Source organism: Plasmodium malariae, assembly GCF_900090045.1.
Source record: "Plasmodium malariae genome assembly, chromosome: 14".
Lineage (NCBI taxonomy): Eukaryota > Apicomplexa > Aconoidasida > Haemosporida > Plasmodiidae > Plasmodium > Plasmodium malariae.
The window spans coordinates 26,236-50,794 of record NC_041788.1 but is presented as its reverse complement, the minus strand read 5'-3'; the positions used below and the strand labels follow the sequence as shown (position 1 = coordinate 50,794).

The 24,559-nt window shown below is 18.5% G+C and overlaps 2 protein-coding genes and 2 pseudogenes across 2 annotated transcripts, besides 2 other annotated features; 3 read left to right on the top strand and 1 right to left on the bottom strand.

The window, feature by feature from the left end:
- Window positions 1-1,717: 1,717 nt before the first annotated feature.
- Window positions 1,718-2,712, top strand: PmUG01_14010800 (annotated as a pseudogene).
- Window positions 1,718-2,712: a sequence feature (fam-l protein, pseudogene).
- Window positions 2,713-5,048: 2,336 nt separating this feature from the next.
- On the top strand, window positions 5,049-5,804 carry PmUG01_14010700 (fam-m protein; the record flags this gene model as incomplete). The annotated part of the gene is made up of 2 exons (XM_029007656.1): window positions 5,049-5,138; window positions 5,265-5,804. The coding sequence occupies 2 exons, from the start codon at window positions 5,049-5,051 to the stop codon at window positions 5,802-5,804; spliced, it is 630 nt and encodes a 209-aa protein (XP_028864023.1).
- Window positions 5,805-12,597: 6,793 nt separating this feature from the next.
- Window positions 12,598-15,135, bottom strand: PmUG01_14010600 (STP1 protein; the record flags this gene model as incomplete). Its single annotated transcript, XM_029007654.1, has 4 exons — window positions 12,598-13,710; window positions 13,799-13,884; window positions 13,963-14,986; window positions 15,115-15,135. The coding sequence occupies 4 exons, from the start codon at window positions 15,133-15,135 to the stop codon at window positions 12,598-12,600; spliced, it is 2,244 nt and encodes a 747-aa protein (XP_028864022.1).
- A 6,265-nt stretch (window positions 15,136-21,400) lies between these two features.
- Window positions 21,401-22,184, top strand: PmUG01_14010500 (annotated as a pseudogene).
- Window positions 21,401-22,184: a sequence feature (Plasmodium exported protein, unknown function, pseudogene).
- Window positions 22,185-24,559: the final 2,375 nt, after the last annotated feature.

Below are 24,559 nucleotides of genomic sequence, written 5' to 3'. Positions count from 1 at the left end.
ATTGTACACAGTTTAACACTAATGTTAATCCTATAATAATATATACCGTATAAATACTAATTTCATTCTAAATTAATAAATAAATAATTACTAAAACTTAATAATATATTTTTAATGAAATTTAATTGACAATTAAATAAAATATACATAAATTTTAAGGTTAAATATATTTTGTTCAAGAAAACACACACCCATGGATAATAATTTATATAGTTATGATACTTTTTATTTTTATTATATATATGTACATACCAGAGCAGTAATGGTGCATAAAATACGTGAAAATGTGCAAATAATCTATATTAACTAGAGTTTTTTTTCATATTTTTTATCACCATATATATAATAATTTAACACTAATTAAAGGAAACATATGTCATATATAAAAACAACATAACACAAAAGTTATAGTGGTTTTATTAACACTCTAACTTCTTATATATTTTAGTTAGAGTATTAGGATATATTTTGCATAGAAATATTAATTATGATAAGATAAATAACATGATTTTTGGAAATGCTATATTTAAGAGCCTTTAAAATGATTAAATACTAATTTTTTTATTTAAATAATATATTGTAAATTCAAATTGAACCCCAACATAAATATTAATATTTGTTTTATTAACTACAAGGCATATCTGTTTTGGAATGTATTACTTATACTATGTATTTTCTTAAGTATATCATGAATTTTTCAAAATTATAGTTCGACATAGAGGAATTGAAATTAAATATTGGAATGATATTCATAAAAAAATTAAGCAACTCGTAATAAAAAGTTTAATATTATTTTTAATTTTTTTTTTTTTTAACTATATATATTTTTTTTCTAAATATATATATATATATAATTAAATATGTTTATATTTTTTGTTCATGAATTCCAAAAAATTACCTTTAGTAATACTGGCCTAAAATGATCTTAATTAAAAATTATAATTTTCAAGTATTCTTATTTAAGCATAAATAATCATTTCTATTTATCTTTAAATGTAATATCTTCATAGATTATTTAGTGTTCTATGAATTAAAATACTTATAAATATTTTATTTAATATAAAGGAATGAATCCGTTCAAATAGTAAATCAAGTATATTCTAAAATTAACAAGAAACTAAATGTTCTACTAATTATTGGAATTCTGATTTATTATTATATTGCTATAACAATTAGTATATTTAACAAAAATATCCAATTTCTGAATTATATATTGAATTATATATTGTTTATGAAATTATTATTATTAAAAGTAAAACATCGTTAAATAAGTAGTTTATTAATTTATGGAACTATGAATTATATCTATCTTCTCTATATTCCATACTTTATATAATTTCCATAATTCAGATATTAAAATATATATTATTTTGTAAAAAACTAATAACAATATTTATTCATTTACTATAACAATTAATAAAATAATATATATTTAATATAATTTAATGAAAGCAAATTATATTATCTTAATTAATTTAGTTTTTTATACATAATAATAAAATAAAAATATTATAATAAATTTTTAAAGTTGTTTTTCTGTCTATTTTATAAAACATGTTATCGTTATATTCATTTTATTATAATTTTATAAAATTACAATAAAAACATAATCAAAAATTAAAAACAGAAAAAATATATAGAGTCCTTTAAAATTAGAAGTATATTATGTCGATATAAATTTTTAAGTGCATATATTATAAAATTAAATATATATATTATGGATCAAAAAAATACGTTACTCTTATTTACAATAATTTCTGCGTTTATCCTTTTAAGTTGGATATGTCTTTTTAACATTGATCTCGTATGATAATAATAATTAAGGATACGTGCATTATCTATTTTATTCTTGCCTTATTTTTATTAATATATTTTTTTGTCATTAAATTACTTATTCTTTTAAATAATAAATATTTACATATTTTTTTAGAGTGACTATTATAAAACTTCAGAAGGAAACTATAAAAATAATAGAAAATTAGATAAAAATTATCGATTACTAGCAATATCTAAAGAGGATAAATGTTCAGTTTTTGTAAGATTAAATGAAGAAGTACCAAATTATGCTGTAAGCGAAAATAAAGATGTATATTATAATGAGAAAGAACCCAAAAAAAAAATGAAACATTTAAATAGAAAATCATTTATGAATGCAGGAGGAAATAAACAAAATATGAGGAATAGGAAATGTATATTTGAAACAAAGAAATATTCTCGTATGGAAAAAAAAATATTCAAAGAACTTGATTATATGGATTTTCTTAAAAACAACAGGACAATTAGTAATAAGATTTACGTAAAAACAATATGTAAAAAATACCGATTGAGATTTGTTTTACCTTTATTATTAATCACCGTATTACTGATATTATACATATTAGATTTATTTGTGGTTGTGGGCTTAGGGGGGTACTGTTTAAGGTATTGAATTTGTGTGGTCCAGATAAATGGTACCATAATTTAAGTGTGTTGTTGAAGAATTCACCTGTAAGTTGGTTGTTCAGGACAATGGATAAAGTACCTAATGCATTGATAAAGATAAATAAGGGGAAACAGGAGAAAATAGCAGGATACGTTTATGTAGATAGTTTTTTTAACTATCTAATATATGTTATACCTTTGCTTATATTAGGTGTCATACTTATATTAGGCCTTTTTTATTACCACAAGAAAGTTAAGAAATATCAAAAAATTAAGTTTAAGAAAAGGTAAAATATATGGTATGTATTATGTTTTTTTCTGTAATGAATTCTTTAATGTAAAACAACTTCGGTAATATATTTAATTATATATTTATTAGTAGTATGTATAAGTGCTTAAATTTTATAAATGTGCCTAATTAAATCAGTTCTTTTTTTATGCATTATAGTAAAAAATTATTATAACAGTAATTCTATTTATATTTGAATATTTTAAAGTTTTTAATTAAGTATTTCACTGTATTGTATAAGGCTAACTAAATATTATAGTTTCATATTTACAATTTTCAATTTAATTAAATTTCCATGGAAAATATATGTTTATACATTAAAGGAAATATATTATAGTACAATTCACATAATTTTATTGATGTATGATAATTTATATTCAATTCAAAATTTTCAGATTTATATTTTTCATATTGTTCTTGATTAAACGTTTAATTGTTAATATATCTAAAATAATTTATTATGAGTTTTAAATCAAACACATATGTGTCTTTCTTTAATTTGAGGAAATGAAGTGAATAAAATTTGTTGAATTTATATATATCTATATATTATTCATTAAAGTAAAAAAAATATATATTTTTTTGTATGGTAAGTTATATACTACAACATAAGCATATTCTAGTGCAAAGTATTATATGAATGTAAATGAATTAAAATATAAAATAAATTTATATGAATCATGATATAATAACTTTCATTACTATAATATATAATGTATCAAGTTATATATGAAGAATACTATTATAAAAATTCTATTATATATATTGTATAAATAAAATAAGCATTTATATAATGAGATATTTTGCAATGATTAAGTATTAATTATAATAACAAAATTAAGAGTTGTATTTATCCCATTAACTTGTATATATGAATGTTAACTTATATAAACTTTGATAACGCAGCATGCTGTATAGATTAATTAGAAAATAGAGGAAAATATATAAAAATATATATCTCAATATAATAATAATGTAAAATGAACATAAATAAAATCATAAAATTTAATTATATGAAATATTATTTAAAATATTTATTATCACAAGAACATTTGTATGTTTAATTTATAAAGATATAATCAAAAAAGAGTAATACCTTTATTATTAATATGTAAGAAAATTATCTATTATTCAAATATTCTAAACAAAATTTTAATTGAAAATATAAAAATATTTTTATTATATCTTAGACAAAGATATGAAATGAAGAAAAGTAAATTACTTAATATCAATATATCATTTGATATAAATATAATGATGTAAAATATATTAGTATAAACAATATATTTAAAAGAGCATTATAAAAAAAATAAGATAGAATATACAGTTGTTTGCAAAAGATATTCGAATATTATTAAGAATATATATATAAGAACACATTTCATGATATAGTTATTTAAAAAGTGGAATATTAAAATATATTATAAAGCACGTAAACTATTTGAATATAATACTTCAGTTATTTTAATATATAAGTAATTTACACAAATATGTACAGAATTAATAAAAAAAAGAACAAGAAAATACTTAGAAACCATGAATTTTTCTAAGACTAAAGAATTCTTTACATAAGTAAATATTTAAGAGGTATTTATTATATATAGAATAAACTTTTTTATATATTATGTTATATGTTATAGATTTGATTTTAAAAATATATTATGAAACATAAAAGAATACATATATTTGTGTAATGACTAGAATACACTTTATAAAAAATATTACACAAAAATTGTACAACATATAGTTATATTTATTTATTATTAGTATTAATATATTGTTACCAATAATTAATATTTTATTAAAAATATATAATTTTTTGAAAATATGTTTATTTTATTATAAATATTACGATATTACATCCATAGAATTAGTAATTCCTGTTTTAATATGTAGAGCAATGTACTAAATATATATTCTCTATATTCTATATTTTATATATTCTTAATAATTAAATTTAATAGGGAACTATATGTTTTCTTTTTAGTTTTTTCTAAAAAGAATTAATAAAAAAATTATATAACTTGTACACTATATTAAAAAGTTAAATTTTATATTTTGAATTATTATAAATGAATTCAAATTATTCATTTCAATGATAGGTATTTTTTTTTTTTTAAATTTAATTACTATAAAGATTATATATATTATATTTTAAAAGTTATTTATTTTTGTAATTTATGTGAAACACGTTATAGTTATATAATTTTTGAAGGTATTTACGAAGAAATAATAAAATTGAATATTAAAAATAAATATTTAATTTTATCATATGAGGAATATTATATTATTTTAAAATTTTTTTCTTATTTAGTATAATACAGTATTAGAGAAATATATGATGGAACAAAAAATTAAGTTAATCTTATTTATCAAAACTACTATGTTTTTCGTTTTAATATGGATATTCAATTTTAACAATGATTTCGTACGTTATTTTATTTAAGGATATATATGTTATTTATGCATTTCGTGATGTATTTTATTTAATACAGTTTTTTACTACTAAATTATATAATCTATTATATAATCAGTATTCATTTTTTTTTCTTAGTATATTTTTAATAAATATTTGGCTAATGAGAACAATTTTAATAAGACATTAGATACAATAACTTATAGATTACTAGCAAAATATAAGGAAGGAAAATATTCAAATATTACACAGTTAAAAGTGGGTATGCCAGACAATGGGAAGTCGGATAAAGAAAATATATCTATTAATATAAAAAGAAATAAAGGAAAAAATAAACAGTCTAATAGTAGTCTATTAAATAAGGCTACATATTATACAGAAGTCGTAGATTATAATAATGGAATGTTTGATGGAAAACATTTCCATTTTGAAAAAAAATGGATCAAAAAAAAAGATTATAACACTTTTCTTGAAAAAAACAATAGAATTAGGAATATAACTTTAAGAAAAATAAAATTTAGAAATTACGGATTTGGAGTTTCCATATTTTTTATTTTTTTCTTGTTGGGAATAGGATTACCCATATTAAAAGCACTACCTTCATACAGTGGACTTGAAAAAAAATTAGATTTTATGAAAAGCTTTTGGGAGTATATAGAAAACCTTTCGAGTATATAGTAAAGAAAGAAGAAGCTTTTGTATTATTTTTTTTTGTTCTTATCATTATATTAGGTGCTATTATTATAATAGCTATTCCCAAGATCTTGAGAAATAATGAAAAATATAAAAAGATTAAGTTAATGACTGAGTAAAATGAAAAAATAAGAATACGAATTTTTATGTGAGGCAATTATTAATATGAAGTAATATATTTAATATTATGAGTAATATATTTCTGAATAAGATAACTATTATATAAAGTTTTATAAATGTACGTGAGTATACTTGGTCTGTATGTTAAGAAACGGTAAAATATAAACATATATGTTTCCTTATGAATTTCACTGTTTTAATACTTTTCGTTTTTTATTTTAAAATTTTATTTTCGCTTAATTAAATATATTTAGACAAATATAAATGTTTGTGTATGTAAATGGATTTCTATAAAAAATATATGTTTTCACTTTCAAATGAATGTATAATAGTACAACTTGAATAATTACAAATAAATATATTCATTTATGTTAGGGAACTAAAGTTTTCTCTATTTTATATGTAGTTACAAACTATAATCACTATTTTTTCATAGTTTTAAGAAAATGCATTATTATATTTGAATTAATAATAAATGTGTATAGTATCAAAAAAAAAAAAAGTGAATAAATTTGGTTGTATTAATGTTTATAGATTTATTTTTATTAATTAGAAAAAAAATTTTAGAACAAATATATTTAGATCTTTTGTTAAGAGATATAATGTAAAAAATTTTTAAAAATTATATAGTAACTATCTTGTTATAATTTATTTTGAAATTAATTTTGATAAAAATTGTTAACTAAAAAGGAGAGAAATATGTTTAACAGTAATAGAATTATAATATATTAGCTATATTTATATTATATGTAGTATTAGGTTTTAATATATTTTGATCTACAGTACCTACTAAAACCTAAGCTGGAAATACATACTTATTTAACATATGCATAGTTATATTTTTATATTATAAATAATACTTAAAATTATTAATTTGTATAATAATACAAGAAATAGTGCTATTAATTCTTTACAGATCATATATATTTATATATGAAACCAATAATTCGAATAATATAGCCCTATAAAGTATATTGAAACTTTAAAATTTGTGCTACTATTATTCTTTGTTTTATAAATGTCTTAAAAATACAAACAGAACATGATATAATACGAAAAAGGGCAACTAAATTTAGCATTAAATTTTAAAAATAAATTGTTTCTTTTTTTTTTTTTAACATTCTACTGGTTATTTGTGTACAGTATTTTTTTTATTTCAAGTTTTTTTTTTTTTTTTTTTTTCTATTTAATAAGATTATTTGTTCTTTCTTAAATAATTTTATGTGTACTTTTTCAATCTAAAGACCATTAGCAAAAGCAATTGATAAATTAAAATGTAATAATTTTTAAAAATATTTCAACAACGTTTTAGAAGAATGATTTTTTATTTTATAGGATAATATTAGTAGAAAAAAAAAAGAATATGTAATAAGGAAAGTGATTTATATTAGTTTTATATGAAGTATTTTGTTTATTATTATTATTTTTTTCTTTTCATATTTGATTCTACCATATCTTACAAATAATTATATTTATAAATTACATAAAGTTTTATATTTAAAATATGTTTTTGCAGAGTTAATGTTAAAAATGATCAAATATAAAAATACTCTTAAATGTAGCGAATTCTATTATTATAATGTAATGTGATTCCGAAATAAAATAAATGATAAAATGAAAAAAAAAATTTCTTTCTTATTTATTTGTTTATATCTTTTTTAAAAGCAAATATTATATAAGCATTAATGTAAAAAATTAGATATTCAGCATAGTTTCATTATTTTTATATATTAATGATTTTAATAATTTCAATCATTTACACAATGAAATTTAATAAAAGCTATATAAACTAAAAAAAAACACATTAATATTATCAATATATATATATATATAAATGTGAATATATTACATTTACGATAACATATTTATTGTATAGAAAATTAAATTATTTATTAAAAAGTAGAATTTTTAAATATAATCCTTTAATTGAGTGAAAACATAAATAATTCGAAAGAATAAGCATGCATTTATCTGAAAAGAGGTTAAAAATATATATTAAGTAAATATTATTAATCTCCGAGCATTTACTAGCGGGCAGCACCTTAATATGTTTAAGTATATAATTTATAGTTTTTATAATTTATAATAAAATATAATTCGTGTATATATTTTTATCAAGTTTCTATATATGTTTACATATTTTCTATTTATTTTTTAAAACACTAATTTTTTCCATAGCCCAAAAATAGCATATTAATAATTTATTGAAATTTCTATTTAAAATAAGAATTTAAAATGTTAAAGTTGAAAGAGTCTAAATATAGAAATAAATCTAAGAAAAATGATATATGACATTATTGAAAGTATAATATCATATTTAAAATAAGTATAATGAAAAAATATATATATATATTACTTTTGTATAAGTATGTATACGTTGATTATACATGTATACATAAAGCATTATAAATAATAATAAAAATGAAAATTTTTATATTATTAACGATATATCTATATGTCAACATTTGTAGAAAAAAAATTATTAATATGCTGACATATGTATAGAAATAAGTAAAAGGGAAAATGTGATTACTAAAATATATGAAGCGTTCAAAATTGGCTTTATTCCACATTAATAATATATATTTTTGGAGAACAACAGAAAGGGAGAAATTTAGAAAAGACGCATTGAAATAAATTTAATTAAATAATAATTCTGTATAAATATGTATACTTAATAAATGTTTATTAAATGAAGTTACTGTTTGTATTATAAAAGAAGTAATTCCATGCTACTTTTTTTTGTCCTACAGCAAAAAAAAAAAAAAAAATCATCAGAAGTTAAAATTTCCACATAAATAATATTTCTACTAAATATAAATAATTATGAAATTAATTTTTATATTTATTTAAATAATTTTGAATTCTCGTAAAATGTTTTTTTGAGCAAATTTATTATGATTTATTTGTATTAGGCATTTATTCATAATTAGTAAATGCATTTTCCGGAATAGAACAAAATAAAATTTAATGTTATATATATATCTATAAATTTACCTAATATATTGAAATACAAATAGAAATGAAAACAAAAACGCGGTAAATTAAAAAATGAATGAAAAAAAATAGTCAAAATAAAATTCTTCAAAATTAAAGAAAACTTATATATAAAGATAATTATCCTGTATATCTAAGTAGAAAAAGATGAAAAATTTAAAAATGTAGATACTCTTGTAGAAGTATTCAGAATTATGTAAGTAAACACTAAAAACATAGATTATCTATTCATGTAATGCGAAATAAGAACAGTATTAATAAAATTATCTTAAGAAAAGTTAAAAATAATATAATAATTTTATATAATAATTGCAACTTTACGCATTGTTAAAATAATTTATTTGAAAAAATGAATTTATATTTTTATAATTTATATACATATTAATAAACAGCTTTCTTAATATTAAAATAAAAGTAGATAAAATTTAATACAGGTATATAACGTAATATATATATATATATATATATATATATGTTAACCATTGAAATTTTATTTTTTCAAATAATCTTCTTACAACTAAAATAATAAAAAATTCTTTGAAGCAGCTGATATCTTACGTATAAACAAAATTTTAAAAATAATTTTGAATTATGCCTAATATAATTAGAAAAACAATATATATATATAATAATAACGAATAAAATTTAATTGAGATGAAATATAAAAATATTAACGAAATATATATTTTAAGAAAAAAATATTTTATTAACTGCTAACACAAAAATATATACTGCTTAACTAAGGTTACCTTTACCGATATATCATATTTAAAAAAATAAGACTTTTATTAATATTTTAAATAATATAAAAAATATTTTTCTTATGTACTGGTGACATTATTTATCTTTAATATGAATTCAAAATTTTTAATAATACAACAGTTTAAGAAATAATATTAAAAGTAAAAATTTGAAGATGTATAAGATTTTTTTTAATATTTCTACTATTATTAGAAAAAATATAATATATAAAAAGAAAAAAATTAGTAAAAATTATAAAAGTTACAATGATATATATATATATATATATATATATAATTAATTGTTCCTTTAATTTAACTTTAAGGTGCAATTATTATGTATCTTTGATTACATAATAAGAATATACTTATATTAGTATGGAAATATACTTTCACTAAAATACTTTACCCCAACAAAAAGAAGATTATGAAAAAATGAAAAAAAAATTATCACAGTTACTTGTACTAAATAACTCTTAACATATGTAAATTATTTTTAAATATAGTATTTATATTTAATTAAACTTTTTTTATAATTTATTAATATACTACGATTGATGTATATCTATTGAAGCAGTATAAATATATATACTATGTATAAATTATTTTTTTTATGTAATAAATTGATAATGAATAAATTAAATACCTTTCTCATAAATTTATATTTTTTGTAATATATCATACATTAATACATTAATTATATTTGTTTTCATTTATATATATATATATATATATATATGCATGTACATAATGAAAAAAAAAAATTATTTTTGTACTTGGATAATGCATTTTATATCATTACATATATATAAGGTATTTCTCTTATTTTAGTTTTTATATATATTATAATATAAATGTTATAATAATAGTAACATATTTTCCTTGTATAAAATATTGTAAGACAAAATGTATCGAGATATATATAAAAATTCAATAAACATAATATTTATATGAAAAATTCTAATATAAATATATTGATAATGTTTTTATTTAAAATTTTTTTAATTGTTGCTTGTAAACTTTCACTGTTTTAATGTATGAATAATGAATATTTATTTTTAAAAAAGATATAAAATTGATTCATATGTAAATGCTTTTTTTCATGAACTTTACTCATAATAATATTGTTAATAATTTAAAATATATATACATTAATAATTCTGTGCAAAAAATATATTAGCCGTTTTTAGTTTAATATCGAAATAATTAAGAATGAATCATAGATTTTATTTGTGATTTAAAGATTCTTAATAGGAGTTCCATATAATATATCATTAATATGGATAAAATATATCATAAGGAATTTCCATATTCATGAATTTTATATAAAAAAAATGAATTCCTATTTAAATTTAGAAATAAAAATTATTGAACTTGCATTAATAATAATATTACACTTAATTATATATTATTTATACTATGTTTTATGAATTTTTTCTAAAATTAATTAAAAGAAGCTTTAAAAGAAATTGAGTTGTAGTTTTTAAACAAAAAATAATAAAAAAATTAGAAATATCAATATAAAGTAGATTTACTTGTTAATTCTTAATTATTATAGTACTTTTAATAATATATTACGAAAAAACAATAAAATTTTATATATAAAAATATATATTCTACATTTCCTTTATAGACCTTTACAAATAATAAAAATGTTATACACATATATATATATATATACATTTATGAATATATAGCCCCTCAAATTAAAGCTATGGGATTTTTATAATTTTTTTTGTATTAAATTAGCAAAATTCATTGTAGTTTCTATGTACTCAAAAAATACTCTAATATTTTATTTTAGATAACAGCATATCTTACATATATAACATATGAGTTCTTGCGGAAGATATATATATATTTTAAATATAAAGAATCTAATATAAGAAATATAATAAACTATTATTAATTAATTATATTGTAAGAATATATTAATCAATTATTTATTATAAGTATATTATTGTAATATTTATTATTAATAAAAAATTATATTATACTTCATAATTATGTATCCAGTTAATAATAGATTTAATAATCTTTTTAAAACTTATATATTATAAAGTTCTTATTATAATAACTTGTTTCTTCTTATATTAATATAAAAGAAAAATAAAATACTAAAGAATATATTTATTCATTTTTTCCAATGGTTCATTGAAAAAGATATTGTTATTAAACAAAGTAAAATATTATTTATTTTAATAAGGATATAATATTATATTATTATTATATTTAAATATTAAATTAGATAAAATAATTATAAACACATTAATTATTTAAAAGAGAAAGGAAAAAAAAATATATACAATATAATATATATATATTTATATAAATTCATACGTATATACTAATCTGAGCTTTAATATTTTATCTGGGACAGGAAGGATACCAGTATTAGATAATGTAATAATTTAATATATATTAAAAAGTAAATATACATTTTAAAAGCACAAGTTATAAGTTCAATATATCTTATGATTTTTTGAAAGAAGTTATATATTAAGTAATAAAAAAAAAAGCATTTCTTAAATTTTGCTGAATTAGTATGCTAAAATTTATAGTATGAAATTTATTTTTTATTATTTATACATTGGCAATTGGCTATTATTATTGATTCAAGTATTAATATAACGTGTTTTAGATATTCTTATAGAATTAAAAAAATTTATATATAATTCGAATTTTTTTTATATAACTCTGTTTCAATGTTATTATTTCGCAAATAATTTTTACTTTTATTTTTTCCTTTACTTTATAGTTATCTTTTTGTGTTTTTCCTTTCAATATCGCATAGTTTAGCAATTTTACATTATATATATCATTTTATTTCAATAAATTATTCTTCGAATACATTTAAATTTGTCCCTATCTCTTTATAGGTTATATCAATATAATTTCTCCCAGGATATTTATAATTTGTTCTAATTGTTTATAAAATATATATATGTATTTTCTTCTCTTATCCAATCATTCAGTTCCTGTATAAAAGGTTCTTCTCCTTTATTGCTATAAGATTCCTTATTTTCCATGTACTCCAAAACATTTCCTATATCTTTATTTATGTTTTCTGTAATTCCTGATTTTTCATCAATATTTTTTCCTAATTTGCATTCATTTATGGAATTATCCAAATATGATTCACTATTCTCTGTATTCTCCTCTTTTTTGCATTCTTCTAATATTGTCATAAGTACAAGTATACACAGTTTTTCTAGTAATTTTTTTTTTACGTATTTATATAGTTCTTCACTACATCCTTTTTGTTCCAACTCTTCCAAATCAATTAGTGATACATTATATTTATTTCTGTCATTTCCATATTCATCTAAAGTATTCTGTAATTCTTCCGTTAATCCGCTAAACCATTCATATTCCAAATACTGCTCTATAATCCGACCCTTCTTTGATATCCATTGTCTCCATATATCTTTTTCTGTTTCTAATGATGAAATATTTGGGGTGTCATTTGGAATATTATTATTTAATTCATTACTTCTTTTTATGTATTCTCGTTCTCTTTTCCACTCATTTTTCAAGCTGTTAAACCAATCTTCTTTTTTCAATTTTTCAGAAAGATATTTGTATCTTTTTATCCACTTATTGCATAGAGTTATGGATTCTTTAGTGCCTCTACTGTTTTTAGTACATTCTGCTAATAGTTGGTCACTTTCTAAATTAGGATAGTCTCTAGTTTGGCCTTCTGTGAACTCCTCCAAGCATATTTCCAAATATTCTCTTTTTTTTAAATCCCATTCTTCATTTCTAAATTTTTGAAGTACTTCCATATGTACTTCTATAATAGTTTTTGTCCTTTCCGTTTTCCTCTTTGAGGAGTTTACATTTTGTTTTATGTTATGTTCTTTTATTTTTATTTTTTTGGTGATTTCTTTATTATTATATTTTTGTTGAACCAATTGATCATTTGTTAAAAATATTCTTTTTCTCTCAGAGAAAGAAGGTAGTAGTATTCTAAGGAATTTCATTTGTTTTCTCTTTATCTTTTTTTTTTTTTTGAACATCACTGTTAAAGCATACTATAATATAGAGAAAATATATTTATAATATAAATTATTACTAAACTCAAATATATATCATGTATTTAATAATTTTATTTAAATTTACTTTAATAAAAATGGAAAATACCATAATAAGAAGAATGGTTATTAAGATAGATGATGTGTTTATTACAGATAAATTTTGTTCTTGGCCTGTAATAGTTTTATAAATAAATATATTATTTACTTGAGTTAATTAAAGAATATAAAAATATAGAGATTTAATTATACCTGAAAATTTAGGAAGTTTAAGTAAAGCACGAGATTGTAAGTCAGTAACTAGAGTATTAGGAGCTAGAGTTTTTGTTTGGCTATAAGGGGTTTCTTGTGAACCTTCATTATTTGGGGAATATGTAAAAGGTTTTGGTAATTTTGAATCTGTTGATTCAGAATCTCCAGAAATTAATGATACATCGGTTTTTGAAGATAGTTCTTCTGCAGTCTCAGGCGTTGCACTTTCCAAAGACTGAATTTTAGGTAATGAATCTGCTGATGCGTGAGATTGTATTCCTGAAGTAGATTCGGAACGTTCTGAAGTTTGTGATACATCATGTTGTGTAGATTTCTCACTTTTAATTTGATTACTTTTAGTATCTTGAGTTTGATCTTGAGAAAGAGATAATTTTTCTTGTTCAGGTCTTTTCAGTGTAGTCAGTTTCGAGGTCTTGCATTCAAGAATTGTTTCAAAAGTTTGAGCTTTAAAAACATCGCAAGACCGTTTTGGAAATGAAAATAAAGTATCGTCTTTTTTACATTTCTGATAAATTTTTTCCTTCTCATTGGCAAAATAGCTCTTCTTATTTACAATCCAAGCATTATATTGATTAATTTCACTTGAACACTTACTATCACAATTATAGGAATTATCACGTGCTTCCTGAAGGCATTTTTTATTTGGTTTTTTACTTTCTTTTTCCTCACAGAAATCTTCTGCATCATATATTAATTGTAAAATTTTTTTATCTTCCTCATCTAAAATTATAAAGCATCCGCCATAATTTTTTAGGTCTTTATAGTATCTTCTGAACCAATCTCTTATTGCTCCTTCCCATTTTTCCTTTTGTTGACTATAATGTGCAGGAGGAGCCTTATATTTAATTAGTAAATCAGCCAATTCAAAGCATTTTTCCCTAAATAGTTTTTTATCATTTACTTTACTTAATGAACTAGTTTTATCACTAATTAATTGTCTAAGCCGATTAAATTTTGGTTCTCCAAAGAACGTGAATGAACCGAATCCTAGAGCACTAAGTTCCTAGATACAAAAAGAATTATTAAGAATTATTTATACATTAATGTTTAGGTTAGTTTTATTATAACTTTTTATCATAATTATATAATTTATGCTTAACTTTATAAATATTAAAAAATAATGAAGATTACCGAGGAAAAACAACTATCCATAATGACTGTACATTAATATCCTGGTTTAATGTAAATAACAGTCTAAAAAAAGAATAAAAAATATATTATTATTATTTATCTGTAGTGTAATTTTTGATTAATTTTTTTTAATAGAAGGGAATTATAAAATTATTATATATATATGTATTTATATAAGTATTGTAAAATAATCATATACATTACTATATATTCGTACGATTATTATCTAATTTAACCTTAAATGAATAAATTACAGCTGAAGATGTATCAAAATAATATTATGATATTAAATCAGAGTCAATTATATGTTGAATATAAAATTCATATGCTCTTTATGAAGAAAAAGCTAGACAACTAACAATACAAATTACATATAAGTTGCATCAACAAGTATTATAGTCTTTATTTTGCAAAATTATCAGTAATATATATATAGTTTTATCTATCTTATTTTTAAAATTATGACATATATGTATAAATAATATTACCTGTAGCAGTGTAAATAATTCCTTTTTTTCCTACTACTTTACTAGGAAAAATAATCTATAAACTGAGTAATTATTGGTATTCATAGTGTGTCTTTGTTTCTTTGATTTTTTTATCTTATTATTTTTATTTATTTTTGTTATAGGTTATTATATTGTTTTAATTATATCGTTAATATTTTTTTCATATTATGTATATTGTATAAATATGTGATAAATAACGATATATAAATTAATCTATATTGTTTCTAAATTTGCGGAATATTCTTAGCATTAACTTATTTTTGTGATACTTAATATTATTTTTATATTTATTACCTATAAATTCTTTATTTATAGTATATATTATTCCTTTCAATACTATTAATATGTTATATTTTAATATATACTAATTTTTTTTTTATGGGAGTATTATCAATTCTAGATATAAATCTATTCATTTGTACAAAAATTTGATTAAGTAAAAGTATATACTTAGTGTAATAATTAACAAAATTATGTATGGTTACTTATTCTAACTATAAAGTATAATTAAGGTATATTTATAATATAATAAATTTTGCAATATAATCGAAATAATATAAAATTAATTATAACATTGAAATAAAAAATAACATAATAATTGAATGTAAATTGAATCATATATCAAAATAGGCAAATCAAAAATTTTTGACACTTTGCTTTTGTTTTTCTGTAATTTATATAAGTATATTCTAATAAGCTGACTAAAAATATATAGTATATTTATTTGATTTTTGCTGCATTTAATTATAAGAAAATGTTTTCTTAATAATAATATATGATTAAATTGTATGAAAAATAAAATAGATTTTGAATTATTAAAATACCTTTAAGGAGCGAACAATTAAATGAAAATGAAGAACAGTTTAAACTTCTAACCAAAAACAATTGCTAGTATAATATAATATACGTATACTGTTACTTATTTTAATGTTTCTTTTGAAACAAGTGCATATTATATAGAGAATGCTAAGAAAATTAAAAAAATATATTTTAATTTTAAAATTTTGTAGCTAATTACCCAGGAAATTACGTTATTATGGTTATTTTTAATAAATCATTCATAATGAGTTACATATTAATTTATTTATATAGGATTTATTTGTTCGTTATTCTGTTATTTTTATTTTAATATCATATATTTTACTTAATTTTGTTTTCATTAAATATGTTAATAATAATTTATAGTGGATTATAAATAAAAACAAATTATCATGTTTAAAAATATATTTTATTTATATTTATGTATTCAAATATATTACATAAATATATGTAAAAATATTTTATATAATGAACTTATAATTGTGGATTAATATTTACCAAAAACAACAGAATATTATTTTGTCAAGTATTTGAAATAATTTCAAAAAATATGAATAAATTTAGTTTTAAAATGTTTATAGAAAATGTATATTATTTTCTTCTTTTATTATTTTATAAAAATATGAATATATATTTTTTTCTTTGTTAATACATTTTTCTATTATTATATCATTATAATTTTTTTTATTATACTGTAATTTATACATTATATTTATTTAAAAATTATACAATATTATTAAAAATTCATATAAATTAATGAAGTTGGCTTCATAATATTATGAATATACTATTTATGTTTTTCTTTAAAAGATAATATTTAATGTAAAATTGGATATATTTTTATGTAAAATAATAACATAACATAAGTTATGCAAATGCTGTATGAATAAAAGTTATTACATCATGAAGCCTGAAATATATGTAAAAGTAAATATATTTAAGAAAATGGAGTTCTTTGAATAACAAGTTATATTTCTTTTTCATCTAATATATAAAAGAACGAAATGTAAATATTGTCGTATATAAAATTATAAAGAGCCATTAGGTTTTTAAATTTATAGTTTATATTATACAAAATATAGTTCATAATTATTAGCACAAAATTATGTTGTTAACAGTCTTAAGTAATAATATACTTGAAAAACAAAAAAAATAAATTATTTTGATTATACATATGTCTTAATTTTACGAGTATAATTTTATATATATACATAAATATGTTGTAGTATCAAATTATAAAAGTAACATTTTTTAAAAAGTATTTTCTAGAATAAATGATTAAGTTATATTTGTGCATATTATTATAATGTAAAATACGTTATATAATATTAATGTATTAATAAGTATCATTTAATCTTATTGGATTATGTAGGATCGTGCTATGAATAATTTATTCATTATAAAATTCTATTGTTCTGGTATGCATTTTTTAAAATTTGAGTTCCCTAACATATAACATTACTAATCATATAATTATGTTAGCATAAATGTTTGTATTTATGTATTAATCCTGTGTTTATATATGATATAGTGTTAATATTACGAATTTTTATTTAAATCTCATTATAATTCTGCTTATCTGTTACATCTACTGACAATTATACGTTTATTGAATTATTATTTTGCTCTTTTTGCCTCTTTTTTATTCATGTATATTGTATGAATGGATTTCATATAAGAAATAAAATGTATCCTAAGTATGTTAATATTCAACAATAATTCGTATATTGGTTTTCCAATTAAAATTATCTGCTTTTTATATTTCTGTGCCTGTATTACTCATATTTTTTTTGCGAAAAATATTTGTCTTTCAATTTCATATACTATTTTTATTTTTTTTATCTTGCTATGCTTTTTATGTGAAAATTTATATATGAATTTTTTATAATACTATTAAAATCATAATTATATACTATTATATTTGTAAAGTTATTATTAAAAAAAATTATTCTAATCTTTTCTTTTTTGTTACTCCTTTCAAAATGCATTTAAGTTAAATTGTTCAGAATTCTATTTCATATATACGAAGGAATATGTAATTAAACATTTATAATTTACAATCTTGAACAGCATACATTATATAGTTACTTCTCTAAGACGAATTTGCTATTTCTTTCACATAACCGTTTATCTGTATTGGGGAATTTCGTATATATATATATTATTATTTTTTCTTATTAAAGCTCAAAGAAGAGTATAAGTGAAGTAAACTATTATTAGATAAATTGCATATTTATATATACAGCACTATTGAAACAGTAATTTCTTGTAGTAACATATTACAGGGATACTGTGAAACATTCAAAATTTTGAGTAAATTAATTTTTAGTACTAAGCAAAAGGAAACGTGAATAATACTAAAATAAATGTAAATATAATAAGTGAAAATATAAAGATAAATGCATTCACCGTAGCTTTAGAAGTAGATTTTTTTTGTACCAGTAAATGAAAAATTAGAATTTTATTAGATCTGTATATCTTTGAGATTTAGTACTTTCATGCAGTTAATTAATATGCTTTAAAAGATGTATGCTTTTGAACATACGTGCTATTTATAAGGGAGTTATTCATTTGTAATATTTTCCATCTATGTACAAAAATTATTTTATTTATTGTATCATATCTACTAATATGACTATTATATAATCAATTATATGTCTTAACTTGGATGATAAGGATACATATGCAGTTGAATTATGGGAGAATTTTAGAAATAGTGAAACAGATAATTTTTGTGTTAAATTATAATAAGGGCTGAAAAATGAAACATGTCTTCTTTGTAAAAAAGTAAAATATTGATTTATTTGGTTAATTATATACGAAACTACATAAATAATATATTAGTTGCGATAAAAATTAAATATGTAAATGAAAAATTTATTTTTTATAAACATGGTATTATAAATCTAGTAAAAATATGAAAATTGTATTGTGGAAATGGAAAATTAATATCTTCTGTTCATTAAAGTGCGTTATTACAATGAATTAATAATGGAACATATTAAATATAAAAAATATATTACACAAAAATAGGCAAAGATTTTTGAGATATATATGCAAAGAAAAACAATTCTTATGCTATAAGTACGTGAAAATATATAATAAAATATTTTACTAGAAAAATAAACTTTTTGTATATGAATGCTTAAATTGAGAAAATTATATATAATTCATATAAATAAATGTTTATTTGTTATGAAAAATGATCAAAATATATTAAGAAATAATGAATATTGTTAAAATTAAAAAATCCTGTTTATAAGTAAATGACTTGGAGGATTCTGCGGAATTAAGGGTTCAATTTAGTAATACATTTTGCAAGTTATATATATATTATTATGAATATTTAAAATATTTTTGCATATATTTTATAATAAAACATTAACTGTACTTATAAATGTGAGATTACCGTATTAGGAAAAATCTCAAAAAAAACTAAGAGTCTCACTATATGACTTCAAGACAATAATATATATATATGTATGTTAAAAGAGCAAAATGCATAGGAGTTAATTTAAAATTGTTTTATTTTAAAACATTTAATTGTTTAATTTGATGAATAATATTTATTGAAGTAAAAAATAGTATATAGTTTTACATCGGATAATTATAATATGTTTTTATGCTTTTGATATATTTATAATTTACATGCTCAACATACAATACATAAAGTATAAAATTATTAAGGTGTATAATATATATTTTGTAAAGTTATTTTTAATAAAATATTATTTATTTATGTTAATTTTTTAATGTGTCCTTAGAATTTGTTCCGGGTATTATTGCTATGAAAAAGAACAAATAGAAAAATAATATATTCTTTCAATTACTATAAAAAAAATATTTCCAAATAACATATTTTATTAAAATATATTCTTATTTATTATGTGTATATTATATCTTATAAATTATAATTATTTTTTTATATACTTCATTTGATACATTATTGAACCGAGAAAAATGTATTAAATACTTTCAAGGAAATTTTACTTCTTATCTCAATTTTTTGCTTCTTATTTTTTATTATATTTATGTTTCTTCTGAATATATATTTTTAGGTAATAAACAGTAAAAATAAATTAATTCCATGAGTTTACAGTTATTTCGCTTACAAATAATGATATATAATAAAATCATTTAAAAATTATTATTTTCAAAATTATGCTAATAATATGAATAATTTTTTTTTTCAATTAGCTCTGAAGTATATATTTTTTATATATATTATTGGGTATCATATTAATATGATTATTTAAATACATTATATATCGTAATTAATTCAATATTTTTAATTTTTATAATTAATATAATACATAATTTGTTCAAAACGTTTCCTCTATTAATTACTATTACTATTATCATATTGTTACGATAATAAATATTTTACTACAATAATAAACATTCGTTCCATTATGTAATATTTACAAAATTAGCATTATTAATAAGAAAGAATCATTAAAACTGCAAATTATCCTCTTAATATATAGTATAATACATAATATATATTCTATACTTTATACATTTAAATATATTTAATAATTTGAAATATTAGAAGATTATGTATATATTTGTTTATTTTTGTTTTTTTCGAAAAGAATTATATAAAAATTATTTAATTACTGTACTATATTAAATTATATATTTTGGATATTTATGAATAAATTCAAATTATATTATTTTTATTAAAATTAATTTCTTATAAATAACATAAAGATATAAATTATATATTATATATTTAGAGTTTCCATTCTTTGTATTTTTTGTAAAAAAAATTTTAATTATATATACGTTATTACGTTATTAATAATAAATAGGAAAATAATAAAATAAATATAGTAAAAAATATAATTAAAATATATTAAAGAATAATTTGTTTTTTTCCTACTGAATATAGTACTATATTAAAATTATATATCATGCAGAAAAAAATTTAGTCAATATTTTTCATTAATATCGGTATGTTTATACTTTTATCCTGGATATGCAATTTTTACATTGAACAGGTATGACTATATTATTTAAAGAAATTCGTATTTTTTATTATCCGGTTCTTATTTTTATCAATTCTAATTTTCAGATTGAAATTAATTATTCTTTTAAATAATATATAAATCTTTTTTTTAGTAGAGTAAGTTTAATATATCAAAGAGAGAGCATAAGTATCATATGAAATTATATTTAAGAAATGTCAGATTACTGGCAGAATGTGAATAAAAAAATCATTCAAATTTTGTAGAATCAGAACAATAGATAATTAATGATGAAGAGAACGATGAAAATGTTACATCCAACAATAGAAAGGGGAACAAAGAAACGAACATACAATGAAGCAGAAGTTCATTTTATAAAAAAAAATTTGATAAGGAATATAAGGAACGAAAAAAATTAATATATATAGGAAAAAAATGATATCACTTTGAAATTAATGTTTTCAAGAACCTTGATTACATAGATTTTATTAAAAAAAGGTCGTCAATTAGCAATAAGACTTAACAAAAATTAGTGCGTGAAAAGATTGGACATAAAATGTGTTTACCTACTTTAGCGCTCACGTGGGTATTATTAGCATCATTACAAACTACAATATTTGGTTTTTTTAAGAAAAAAAAATTAGAAGAATATTATGATTTTACATTATTTCTTGTTATATTATTCATGCTAATTGTCATGTTGATGTTAGGTCCTGTTTTTACTTATATGAAATATAAAAAACATAAAAGAATTATGAAGAAGATTTATTAGATTAGATAAAATAAATATTTTCATTTATGTATAGTATGAATTAATATGATTAAATAAATGTAGCATAGTTAGTCTTATATTTTATAAAGATATATAGAACTGCTTAAATTACATAAATGTAAGTATGAATAGCTAGATAGTTTTGATATATAAGATTAAATAAATATTTTATTAGTATATTTGTAAATTTGAATGTTTGAGCGTTTTAACTATATAATATAGAGTATTATTTCAATTTAATTAAATATTATGGGGTAATATATACTCGTATATTTAAATAGATTCTTATGAGAATGTACATATGTAGGTAAAAAGTAATATATAATTGTACTGTTCATACAATTTTTTTGTAATATTATTATTTGTATTTGATTTAAAAACTTCTCGTTTGATTTTTTTTTTTTTTTTCTTGTACTAAACTAATGTGATTATTTGTTGACGTAATTCCAGTATGAAAATTATTATTTTTATTACAAAATAAATGTAACTTTCTTAATATCTAACGCAATAAACTAAAAGTATTTTATTATATTTATATATATGTATTTATTTACGTAATGAACACTTAATATTTAATCTATAAAAAAGTTCTATAGAATATATGTAAAAAATCATATTTAGCATAAGAATCATTTTAACCGTATTCTATTATTTATTAATTATATATTTGTAAATCTATGAATATATAATGAAAAAATATCTTTTTTAATAGAAAATCATTTATGACAATTAGTCACGAGATACTATGTCTTTATAATTAAGTGAAGCATTAATATCATATATAATTTTATTATTGTTACTAACTGTAGTGTTAATTAAACTTTTTATAAATTGTTTAAATATATATTATATTGAAATTTTATAATTATATATATTGTGTATCATTCAACAATTACATCAAGGAATAAAATTTAGTAAGACATTTATCTATATTATAGAGAAAAACGTTTCTTTTATATTTTAATTGTAAATTTCAAAGAATGAGTTATATATCTATTAAAAGCTATATAATTTTAGGAGTTATTAAAAAATATGTATAATTTTTACAATACTTTAATAATGCATAAGTATTGGTTTATATGTTAGTAATACTTTTCATAGTGTCTACAAATATATTAAGTAATATTTTAATATTATTTTATTAATATATAAAAATAATTATAACTTATATTGATGATTTCTAATTCTTTCATATTTATACCTTCATTTTTTTAAAAATATAAAAATAGAAGTTATATTCCTTTTTTCTCTATATAATTCATTATACGGATTCAAAATTTAAGTTATTTCTAAGAAATATTCTATAATTATTATAGAAATGTGGATTGTAATAGAATTGTTATATACGTTATTATTTATTTTGTTAGTTATTATTCTATTTTAATAAATACGAGTATTAGAATTGTTTTATTTTTATTATAACACATCTGTGATCTTTGATTAAATTCCCCTTTATGGAAAGTAAATGCGTATCTAAGATAATACATATTTACAGCTAAAAAAAGATTTGTATTTTTCTATAGGAAAATATATGGAACCTTCCATATTCATAAAATCTGTTTCATCATCCTTTTACATATTTTTAATTTTTTCGATATGTGACACTTCGCTTGTAATTTTATATGGCTATAAATAATTTTGAGTATCAATAAATTTTGCATGCGTTTCATGTCTTTTTATATTTAATAAATAATTCTATTATTATATAATATATATAAATAAATAAAGATAAATATAAAATAATTTCGAATATAAATTTTCAAAACATTACTTCTTATTTAAAATAATTATATATTTCATTAACTAAAAAAATTGGTATGCTCATTCAGAGGTTCAATTTTTAGGTAAGGGAATGTATAGTTTACATGATTTCATGTACAATTATCTTAAATATATATATACTTTTGTTTTCCTACAAAGAAATATTATTTAAAAAGTTTTTTTTTTTTATATATATTTCTAATATATTTTACCTGTATTACTATTCCTTAAAATTTACCATATTTAAATTAATTCATATAGTCTTTGTGTATATTCATAGAATTAACGTTTATAATGTAATAATTTTATATAATGATATATTGCACACAAAGGCAATAATTTTTGTATGAATTGCAATATTTGTAAAAGAATTTTAATACTAACGAATAAATTATAATTAAATGCAATGTTGTATCATTCGTAAAATTTATTCATTATGTGTATAAGGCTTCTCATATTATGTAAATCTCATTTTCCTTAAAATTTTAACTGAGGCAATCACAATTACGAGAAAAATTCTTATCATGTTAATGGGTATGAATTTATCTATTTATTCTTAATAATTACAATAAAATTTATTCCAATATTTTTCATGTTTTTTATTGAGGAAAACT